At 38.6% G+C, this 12422-nt stretch overlaps 2 protein-coding genes across 2 annotated transcripts; one reads left to right on the plus strand and one right to left on the minus strand.

The window, feature by feature from the left end:
• Positions 1-5416: 5416 nt before the first annotated feature.
• Positions 5417-7093, plus strand: LOC124542827. The gene has a single exon (XM_047120710.1). It carries the CDS (start codon positions 5497-5499, stop codon positions 6457-6459), a length of 963 nt encoding a protein of 320 aa, XP_046976666.1. The 5' UTR covers positions 5417-5496; the 3' UTR covers positions 6460-7093.
• A 1769-nt stretch (positions 7094-8862) lies between these two features.
• On the minus strand, positions 8863-9726 carry LOC124542469. The gene is made up of 2 exons (XM_047120413.1): positions 9694-9726; positions 8863-9609 (listed from the first exon to the last, which is right to left on the minus strand). The coding sequence occupies exons 1-2, from the start codon at positions 9724-9726 to the stop codon at positions 8863-8865; spliced, it is 780 nt and encodes a 259-aa protein (XP_046976369.1).
• Between the last annotated feature and the right edge of the window lie 2696 nt (positions 9727-12422).

A 12422-nucleotide genomic window follows, 5' to 3' on the forward strand; every position in this document is an offset into this window, starting at 1 on the left:
ACTTGCACCAAAAATTTTATTAATGTCCGTATCAGGGGATTGCATTAGAAATTCGCATCCCGAATTTAAGATTGGGGAAGGGGTGGGGGGTAAGGGGGGGTAGTGTAGTACCTACACCACCACTCCCCCCGCGCGGAAATCATTAGTTTTTTTTTTCAATTTTTAAATTTCAATACTAAAATCATCGAAATTCGTACTGTTAGTTAAATTTTGGGATGGGAGAGATATAAAATTCCAATTATTGGTATACAATGTGATTTCTGGCGCTGCGCCGGCCGCTACCGCGGCACGCTCGCTTCGCTCGCTCGGCTTGCGCAGCGTTTGGTCATAAAATCTAACCTAACCTATCCCTAGCTACTATAACTATCTACTATTTTTGTTGCCGGAGTGGCTTCGCCACTCCTGTGCCCTCACAGCTGTTAATTTTGGGTGAAAAATAGAAACAACAATAGGTATATTTTAGAAATTTATAAGAACCATTTATCTGTATATATACTTGACTAAATTTAATAATGCGATAAATGGATCTTTTTTATATTTTATGTTTTATTATTTTTTTATATTATTCTATTATCATGTTCGTAAAATCTTCTGGGTGATTATTATTTTCCTTACAAAAGAATCGCTTCACTACAAAATTAAATTAAACGTTTACACGTTTTTTTTTACTATAAATGAATATAGTATTTGTTAAAATATAATACAGAAAAAAGCTAATAAACATAAAAATAATGATTTAAGTTAATTATAATGTAAAATATCGATCCGTTACACGTAACTTTAAACGCACATTAAAAAAAAACTATGGGTTTCCGTGGGTTGGCTTAAGTGGTAAATTTCGAGAGAGGGAAACAACCCCTTTAAGAAACAACCCCTACTATCATCAAATTCGGGATGCGAATTTCTAATGCCGACCCCGTATCAGTCCAAATTCGGTGGGCTGATGTACCTGGTTCGCGTCGCACAAATATTTTTCTATCTCTGGACCATATGTAACGCCAACCACATCTCTTTCCTTCTTCTTTAGCCCTGTGAAATAGCTGTCGATTGGTAGCCGTTAACCGCTCTTTAATGTAGATAGTAGACGCTTCGGCGCTCCCTCCATGATGCCCGACGTATCTATAATGCGCCGCACTCGTGCCGCTTTTATAATGTCGTTTCTCAGTGTACGCTGCGCCAGTCTGACCATTACGGGCCTCGAACGCGCCTGCTCGCCATTGAGTGCTACGCTTCGCCTTGGTCCGGCTCGCTCGGCGCTAACTACATCACGGACGTCAATTTCGGTGCCAATTTTTTTAGTGATAACCTGACACAGGTGCATGAGGTTTTCACCCTGTTGTTCGGGTAGCCCACTGATTTGTATGTCGTTTAACATACTCTTCTGTTCTCTTCGGCTTAGGTCTGCTTTCAATTGCTGTTGTTGTTGTTCGAAATTGTGATACGACACTTGTTGCTCCAGGGCGGTCATACGTTCCTCGACTTTATTAATTCTATTATTGAACTCACTCATAGTCGAGTTCAATTTCGCCATTTCTTGGCGAGATGTCGCCATTTCGAGCCGAAGAAGTCTTATTTCCTGCACCAGGGTTTTATCGGCGCTGGTTTCTCCCATGTCTGCATCTAAGTATTCCTCCGCTGGATTTACATTTAAGCTTAGAACTCGGTAGACTCTCAGTGGAAGTAGTTGACTTAGTTTTACTGCTGTCAGTGTTACGATTCACTGTATTACCTTTTTCTGCACAACTTCGACAGAACCATTTGGCTGATATGCGAGAGTTAGGGCTTATGTTAGTACATCCTCGATGTACGATACTGAAGTACACTTGCAAATTTTCACGCCATCTGTTGGTGACAGGAATTTTCCACATTGATAACACTTGTTAGCCATAGTATGTGATATACTAATATTGTAAGCTGTATCTAACAGATGTCGCTGTAAATTAGTTTTAACTATAATATTTATAATTTAATCCAAATAATATCCTTTCACGCACTATATTTACTTGCTACAAAGAGATTCCTTTTTTTTTGTGGTATAGGTTGGCGGTCGAGCATATGGGCCACCTGATGGTAAGTAGTCACCATCACCCATAGACAATGACGCTGTAAGAAATATTAACTATTCCTTACATCGTCAATGTGCCACCAACCTTGGGAACTAAGATGTTATGTCCCTTGTGCCTGTAGTTACACTGGCTCACTCACCCTTCAAACCGGAACACAACAATACTGAGTACTGTTATTTGGCAGTAGAATAACTGATGAGTGGGTGGTACCTACTCAGACTTTGAGACTCAGACTCAGGCTTGCATAAAGCCCTACCACTAAGTAAAATTGTTAGTTGTTCCTTCTTGTTAATTATTAAAATTAAGTTAATGACTACTGTATATAACTAATGTCTTTTGCATAACAAATGTTTATACTTTTGTGGGTACATACGATCAGCTGATTGTCCAGTTCTTTTTTTATCGCACTGTTCTTTGTAAATATATATTTGTCATTTAATGAAAAAATGCGAAGTGCAATAACTTAAAATAAAAGTGTAAATACTTATATGCGTATGCGTTAATGGTCGGCCCCATTCCGAGACTTTGTTAAGTGTAGTCTCGATGTCAGACACAAGTTTTTTCCGGTTCTCTTCGATGTTTTCCTGAGAAATATTAGCTCAGCCGGTGTATGAAGTGTCAACGGTACTGTCGTCTGCATATCAGTGAATGTTACTGATTTGCAACAAATCATTGATATGCAGAAGAAACAGAATGGGTGATAGAACGCAGCCTTGTGGAATACCAGCATTGACGAATTTTAAGTCAGAGCATGCACCGTCGACAACGACCTTGATGCTCCGATCTGCCAAAAAGCTGGTTATTCAATTGCATAATTTCCCGGGAACCCCATAGGAAGGGAGCTTCGAAAGAAGCGCTTTGTGCCATACGCGATCGAAAGCCTTCGCTATGTCCAATCTAGCTGCTAATGCCTTCCCCTTGCTCTCAACTGCTTCCGCCCACCTGTAACTAAGGTAAACAAGAAGATCACCAGCTGTGCGACCCCGACGGAAACCGTACTGGCGGTCACTAATTAGCGGGTTCTCCTCTAGATACCGCAGGAGCTGGCAGTTGATGAGGGACTCTATTATCTTGGAGAGCAAGGAGGTGATGGCTATAGGTCTATAATTGAACGGGTCTGAGCGGTTGCCTTTTTAGGGATCGGATGCACGAAAGCTGTCTTCCAGGAGTTCGGGACGATGCCTAATGTGTAGGATTGCTGGAAAAGACGCGTTAAGACAGGTGCCAACTCGGGAGCACATGTCCGTAGCACGATTGGAGGGATGCCATCGGGTCCACTCGACTTGTGAATGTCCAAGGAAAGAAGTGTTTTACGAACTACACTTTCCCGGAATTTAACTTCTGGTATCGTGGTATCACACCGCGGAATTGTTGGTAGAGACTTTGATTGGTCATCCAGAGTCGAGTTCGACGCGAAGAGAGAGCCTAAAAGATCAGCTTTCTCTTTCGCGGTATGGGCCAATGACTCACCGTCCCTGTGCAGAGATGGAAAGGAAGGCTGACAGAAATTCCCTAAGACAGCCTTAGCGAAAGACCAAAACACACGTGTTCCTGAAGGGAGGCGCACCAGTCTGTCGCCAATTTTGCCATTGTATTTGTATATACATATATCACGAGACGCAGATGCATTAGCCCAGGTTTGATAGCGTTCCCACTTTCGGCGTGATGCCGTTTTGCAGAAGCGACCAAACCAGGGCTGGGACATGCCACCAATGGGTACTGCAGAGTAAGGAATGAATAGTTCCATACCCTGAAGCACCACATCGGCAACAGAGTCAGCAGCAGCGTTCGGATCATCCGGTGAGAAACAAATCTGCCCCCATGGGTAAGATGCAAAAAAAGACCGCATCCCATCCCAATCAGTTGACTTGAAGTGCCACACTAGGCGGCACCCAACGAAGCGAGGCCGTAACTACCGCACAACCGGCACTTTTTTATGGTAAAGGTTGGCGGACGAGCATATGGGCCACCTGATGGTAAGTGGTCACTATCACCCATTTACAATGACGCTGTAAGAAATATTACCTATTCCTTACATCTTCAATGTGCCACCAACCTTGGGAACTAAGATGTTATGCCCCTTGTGCCTGTAGTTACACTGGCTCACTCACCCTTCAAACCGGAACACAACAATATTGAGTGGTAGAATAACTGGTGACTGGATAGTAACTACCCAGACGGGCTTGCACAAAGCCCTACCACGTCCACGTACCACGTCCAAAAGATGTATCTGAGCTAAGGTCATTTTTGGGCTTAGTTAATTTTTACCACCAAGAAGTACTGTACTCTGGACGAGGCAGTGGTCCGACGAGCCCAGAGGGGTATGATCCTCCACATCCGGTATTCGCATTGGCGAGTTGACCAGTTGTGTCAGATCATATACTAGAGCGAAGTCCTGAACAGATCTGGAAATAGATACAGGGTCTGCAGTGACATGCATTAGCAAGAAAACGTATGATAAATATTTTAAGCATATAGTAATAAAAAAAAAACTTAACCTTTAAGTTTTATGATGGTAGCTCGATACAGCCGTTAGGGGTAATTAGACCTAATGTTTGTTACAATAATGTATGTAAAAAAATTAGATTTATTTGTTATTGAAGGGGGAACTACGTCGTTATTGGGGAGACAATGGCTGTCCGAGGTAGGAATACAAATTCCCTCTTTTCATAAAAATATTAATTGTGTGCAAAATTTGTAGTAATTTGTCGAATTACGATTAAAAAAATTTAATTAACAGATACTACTAGAAGACTACTCACCGGTCAAGGTGGAAATCATTGGGAGAGGTATTAATAATTATGAAAAATAATTGAGTAACACTTTCTTTCCTTCTTATAAGTATGACTTTATATTATTATAATATTTGTATTTAGAAAGAATAATGTATCTATAGATAAGTGTAAGTACCTTGACTTTGCTGCTTCGTCGCGTGGCGTGGTAAAACCATACTGGTGGTGATGATGTCCAGTCAAACCATAATGTGCTGAAGGTACTGTAGTTGCGTTTGTTTTTGTTTTTTATTATTTTTGTTACGAGAGTAACCTTAGCCTTCAATACGGTTTTATGACATTTGATTCTATATCATAATTTATATCACATTATTATTGCATATTATTAATATAGCAGGAGCTATTGAATTTACTTTATTATATACAATTATTATTGTAATTAATTGATCAATAATTTGTAAAACTGTAATTAATATTATTTTATATGGCATAGCATTTAATACTGGCATGTAAAAATATTTATTATTTTAAATATTATTGAGCTGTCATTATAAAACAATTGGACTATAGCGTGGGGCATTCTAGAAAAAGATAGAGACATTGAAGCATCTATCAGTCATCGACGAACCGTTGAACGCATAGCACGATATATCTACGCAACATTTTACGTTACTATTTTTTTTTCCTAATTACCCGCGATGTCGAAGTGTGATGCTTGTAAAAAGAATATCACAAAGACCTCTCCCGGACTGGAGTGCAGTAAATGTGAGCGGATTGTGCACCTTAACAATAAATGTACAGGTCTAACAAACAAACAGATAACTGCTCTAAAGGCAGCTCCTAGCCTTGAGTGGACATGTCAGCAGTGTCAGCAAGAGTCGCCAAGACGATATGCGTCAATCATTATTCCAGAAGAGGAAGAAGAAGATGACGAATCTCCTGTGCAAATCAACGCAAATAAATTTCTTAAGAATATTACTAAAGAAGTTGAGAAAACTATAAAAAGCGAACTACGAGAATTAAATGATTCACTACAATTTCATAGCGCGAAACTAGATGAGGTAGTAGAATGCATCGATGCATTTAAGAAAACTATAAAAAATCTAGAACGCAAGAATATAGAACTTACAAATAAAAATAACAATTTAGAAATTCGTCTGGGAGCTCTCGAACAACGACTACAGGAATTAGAGCAAGAAAAGCTCGCGAAATTTATCGAAATTGCTAATGTGCCATACCAGAAGAATGAAGAAATTAAAGAAATCGTAGAGAAGGTAGCTATTAAACTCAAAGTGCCTAAAGAGGGAATCAAGAGTGTAAGAAGACTTCAAGGTAGAAATGACCAGATCATAAAGGTTGAACTGGAAGACGAATCAACTCAAGAAAAATGGATAATTGCAGCTAAAGGTACTAAAACTACGGTATCGGATATCAACCCCACTGATAAAGGTAACAATAATATCGTTTATATTAGAGAAGCTATGACGAAACTAAATAAAAAAATTTTTTGGAATGCTAAGCAAGAGTTAAAAATAAATCAGAATTTCAAATTCGTGTGGTTTAAAAAAGGATATGTTAGAGCTCGTAAAGATGAAAATGAAAAAACTTACACATTGAAAACAATGGATGATTTATACACAATAATAAAAAAAAAGGCTTAAGTAAAAATGTAAAAATATGTCTATCAATATTATCTGTCTATAAAAAAAATATGGATAATTTGTCAGAAGAAATTTATGAAATTAGAGATTGTAGCAGTGTTAATGATTTTTTAAGTTGTTTACCTAATAACCAAATTAATCTGTTATGTATTCATATTAATATCCGATCAATTAACAAAAACTTTGTAACTCTCGAACAATGTATAATGGCCTCTAACCAACCATTTGATGTAATTGTACTTACGGAAGCAAATATCTCAGAAACAATTAGCTGTTTATATAATATTAAGGGATATCAAATGTTTACTTCATTACGAAAGTCACGAAAAGGGGGTGGTATAATAGTATATATAAGCGATAAACACAAATGTAGCATAAAAAATACAAGATCGAAATATTTTGAAAGCATAATTTGCACAATTACCACAAATTCAAACTATACAGCTATACTTTTTGCTATATACCGCCCTCCCAGTCTAAGTAAGAATCTATTTGTTGATGAACTCCGAGAAAAAATTGCAATGTTTAATAAGTATACCGATTTATATTTAATGGGTGATATTAATATAAACCTTAAAGCTGACAATCCTGTAAAACATATTTATAATAACACTTTGTATAGCATGGGCCTTGTATGTGGTGTGTCCTTCCCTGAAATGTGCCGAATATCTGTCGTGAATTGCGAGATGAAGTCCAGGTGTCTATACTGACGTGGAGAACAGTTACTTTTCCTTTCATGGAATGCATAACTGAGCGGTTTGTGGTCAGTATAGACTGTGAAGTGGTTAGCCTCTAGCATGTGGCGAAAGTACCTGATGCTCTGGTAAATTGCAAGGAGTTCGCGGTCATATGGTGAATATTTTACCTGCGAAGGACTCAACTTGCGCGAGAAGAATGCTAGAGGCTGCCAGGCACCGTCCAGGTATTGTTGGAGGACTCCACCTATAGCCGTGTCTGAGGCGTCCGTAACAAGTGCCAACTTAGCGTCAGGACGGGGATGAGCTAGCATTGCTGCCTCACAAAGGCTAGATTTACAGGCTTCGAAAGCTTTTAAAGAATCTCCCTTTATGTCGACCGGATGGGAAGCCTTCACAGAACCTGTCAGTAAGGCGTTCAGAGGAGCCTGGATACGAGCAGCGTTAGGCAGAAATCTGCGATAGTAATTTATCATACCTAAAAATCTACGGAGTTCCCTAACGGTTTTAGGTATGGGAAAGTCCAAAATGGCCTTGACTTTGCCATCCAAGGGCTTAGTACCGCTTTCCGATATACGGTAGCCCAGGAATGTTACCTCAGGCGCTCCGAAGACACACTTAGCCGTGTTGACAAGAACGCCGTAATTTTGCATACGGGTAAAAAGTTGACGGAGGTGGTCTTCGTGTTCTTCCTGGGTCCTGGAGTAAACCAAAAAGTCGTCAAGGTACGGATAGCAAAAGTCAAGTCCACGTGTTAGCTCGTCCACGAACCTCTGAAATGTCTGACCAGCATTCCTTAATCCGAACGTCATAAAAGGAAACTCGTATAAGCCGAATGGCGTTGTAATCGCCGTTTTCGGTATGTCCTCCTCAGCGACTGGAATCTGATTGTAAGCCTTAACCAGATCAATAACAGAAAAGTACTTACAAGCAGCCAAACTGTGCGAAAAGTCATGAATGTGACGTATGGGATACTTATCTGGTATGGTTCTCGCATTAAGCAACCTATAGTCGCCGCAGGGACGCCAACCGTTATCCTTTTTCGACACAAGGTGTAAAGGCGACGACCAAGGGCTGTCAGAAGGACGTGCCGTACCGTTCGCTAGCATTGTGTCGAATTCCTGTCTGGCGATTTTGAGCTTGTCAGGAGCGAGTCTCCTAGGTGAACATGACACTGGTGGGCCTGGTGTAGTACGAATGTGGTGTACAGTGTGATGTTTGACGACACCCGGAGTACCGGCGGGGCGAGTTATTTCAGGGAACTCCGCCAAAATATTGTGGTACCTGCTATTTCCGCCAGTGGAAACCTTCACACTCGTTACTAGGCAATTAGATTTAACTATTGAGGCTACAGTGCTGATATTAGTTAGGCTATCTGTTAATCTACGGTTACTGATGTCTACGATAAGACGATAGTGTGATAGAAAATCTACGCCAATTATAGCTTTCGTTACGTCAGCTACGACGAAGCGCCATGGAAAGGGGCGACGTAATCCTATATTTAACGTAAGATTGATATAACCGTATGTGGCGATAGCCGAACCATTAGCAGCACTGAGCTGAAAGGATGTCTTATGTCTATTTTCACTTAAGTCGCTAATTGGAAAGACACAAATATCACTACCGGTGTCGACTAAAAATTGTCTTTGGGTACTGCAGTCGGTAATGAAGAGGCGACCCGGAGAGCTCCTGCAATCATTGGTCGCCATCACTGATTGCTGGGGGCATTTCCCGACGTGTAGTCACAGGGCTTGATGCAGCTCCTAGCCTTGGAGCCGAACTTGCTGTGGTACCAGCAAACTGGATACCGTCGATGACTTGAACTGGATCTTCGAGATTGGAATCGGTTGCGGTGTCTACTCGACTGTCTTCGTTCCCTTGGTCGAGATCGTTGGTTGACTTGGGCCGTGAGGGCACTGACTTGTTTGGTCAACTCCGCTACTTGCTGTGTCAACAACTCGATGGGCGATGATGAGGACGTTGCTGCGACTTGGTTCGTCGGAGCAGCAATGTCGTGTACCCTGTCGGCCAGTTCAGCGAGAGCATCGAGAGGTAAGGTGGGTTGAGATGCCACTATTGGTTGTATTCCTATTGGCAACCGACTTGTCCAAATGGTCTGGAGAAACTCTTCCGGAATATCTGGTCCAGCAAGGTGTTGAAGGTGTCGCAGGAATTGTGAAGGCTTGCGACTGCCAAGTTGTTCATGCATCAACAATTGTTTCACCTTATTCTCCCTCGAAACAGACAGACGTTTTATGAGTTCTGCCTTGAGTCGATTGTAGTCAGGTGGGCCAGTGATAACGTCTTCTACTTCTGCGGCGTATTGTCTGTCTAACGTTGATAGGATTTGGTAAAATTTTGTAGCTTCGTCCGTTATTCCAAATAATTTAAACTGACCTTCCACTTGTGCAAACCAAATGGCCGGCTTTTCTGGCCAAAATGGCGGCGTCTTAATCTGGGATTATGGCGGCGCGACCATAGTTACGTCAGCACTGTGAACTCGTTCCAGTTTCTTCATACGGCGCGGTCGCGTATTTACTTGCGACTCAGCTGTATCACTTCCACTACTCATCTTCTAAATGACGTGTACAATACGGGGTCACCAGTTATAGGTATCGTCGTCGTGGTGTGTACGTGGTAGAAATAACTAAGTCCACAATTTGAGATATCACTCGTATAATACGCACACAATAAACACAAAAACAAGAAAAGTCAAAAGGTAATAGAGTACGGAAGAAATTTACAGTTCTAATAGACGGAGTATTAACATTAATTACGAAAACTAAACACGAAAACAATTAGACAGTACGGCTAGCAAAAAGTAAACAAATCGCATCGAGTGTGAGGTATCGACTAACTTCGTACGTATTTTGTACGCGGCTTACAAAATTATATCGCAGTGGCGGGTAGACGCGGAATAAATGCGTCGCTTGGCCGATCCGCCGCATACTACGGGTTTCGCCCGAGTATGCCTGTGAATTAATATTTATTGTGATATAAAAGTAAATATATGAAATATAATGTTGGTGTGTATTGTGTATGTGTATTGTATTATTACATAAATAAATATAGAATAGAATATTATTATATATTTTATTTGTGTAATTGTGAAGTGTAATAAATAAATATTATAAATTAATAAACTAATTATAAATATAATAATGATTCGCCTACAAGCTATTGACATTAAGAAAATATGTGAAAAAATTAAAGAAGTCCTGGCGAAATTAATTAATGCAAGTATCATAACTGGTAAATATCCACCTATATTAAAAACCGGAATTGTAAGACCGATTCATAAAAAAGGTAGCATAGCAGACTACACTAACTACAGACCTATAACTATATTACCTACTATTGATAAAATAGCCGAAAAATACATTAGTCAACAAATACATAAATTTTACGAAAGTAACCATATTCTATCTAGCAAACAGTATGGCTTCCAACCTCGTAAGAGTACCACGCAGCTTTTATCAGCCTTCACTGACAGTATATATAAACATCTAGACAACAAAGAACATGTACTGGTAGTATACATTGATTACAGCAAGGCTTTTGATACGCTTAGACATGACATACTGTTAAAAGCTTTGAATGAAAGTGGAATCAGAGGCAAATTGCTTGTATGGTGTGAAAATTACCTGCACGATAGAAAGTATCTTGTAAGAGTAGGTAATGTAGATAGTGATACTGTACAAGTGACAGAAGGCACAGCTCAAGGCTCTGTACTAGGTCCACTTCATTATCTGACATATGTAAATAGTCTCGCAAATGCAATAAAAAGAAGTGAAATTTATCAATTTGCCGACGACACCTGCCTAGTAGCAGCCGGACGAAATATAACGGAAGCGCTACACCGTATCCAAACGGATTTTAATGTACTCGTCAGATGGTCACACGATTTCGGCTTAGTGCTTAACGCTAACAAAACCAAATTAATGTATATAAGCTCCAGTCAAAATAGAATTCCTTTTAAACCGAAGCTTATTATTCACACCCATGATTGCTTACATCAAAATATTAATAGCGTGAACACGACGCTCTGTGATTGTAGTCCAATAGATATTGTAGATACACATACCTATCTGGGACTAGTAATAGACAACAGACTAAACTGGAACTCGCACATCGATCACGTGTGTGCCAAATTAAGAGCAATACTTGCAAAATTTCACTTAATAAAATCTAAAATACCGTATAAAACTCGCTTGTTACTTTATACATCTTTGGCTGAATCGATAATATCTTACGGTCTGTCAAGCTATGGAAGAACATATAAGACATACCTTGATCGAATATATTTCCTGCAGTTACGAATTTTAAAAGAACTATCTCCAACTAGCGTAAAAAGTAAATTTCATAACAATTATCAAAAATTATTTGCATTTTGTAAGATATTACCAATTCATGAAAAAACTGAATTAACTCTATTAATAGAAAATTATTTTAATGATAATTTAAAACAGGTTAGAAAAGTGAATCCAGAAGATATGAAAACACGTAGTATTGCGAATTCAAAACTTGTATTACCTAATTATTCAAATTTATATGGGAAAAGATCATTGGGATATATTGTACCTAAGCTTATCAATCAATTACCGATAACTCTAAAAAATAAAATAACATTAAAAAATATAAAAACTATATTAAAACAACATTATCAAAAAGTCATAGCTACCAAATTGATCTAATTAATGCATTGTAAACTTATCTAATTATCTACATAAACTTCTGTAATAATTATAAATGTTATTATTTGTATATTTAGTAAATAAATATTTTTATATTTAGTTATAACAAATCTCTAAAAAAAAAAAACATTAAAAGATAAGACTCAAAAATATTAAACTAAAACAATTTTATATTAAAAATACAAATAATATAAAAATAATAACATTATTATACGAACACCCTATACGCACTCAACAAGAAAAAAATATATACACCTACCGACATGGAGTTATTTCAATAAAAATGTTTTGTAATATTACCTGCATGTCACTAATGTTATCATTATATTTTTTCTGTATAATTTAGTTTAGTTTTTGTACTTTTTTTTAATCAATTTTTACTTTTGTAATGATTAGAGTCGATGACGCAGGGTGCACGGGAAAACTTCTCGAGTTTATGTTTGCACCCTTTAAACGAAAATATTATTGTATATATGTTAACAAATAAATAAATAAAAAAAAATAAATAATTTTGTAAAACGATAATATTATTTTGGCCATCCCGAACTACTGAGATTACATTTTAGTTAACGTT

Source organism: Vanessa cardui, chromosome W (assembly GCF_905220365.1).
Source record: "Vanessa cardui chromosome W, ilVanCard2.1, whole genome shotgun sequence".
Classification (NCBI taxonomy): domain Eukaryota; kingdom Metazoa; phylum Arthropoda; class Insecta; order Lepidoptera; family Nymphalidae; genus Vanessa; species Vanessa cardui.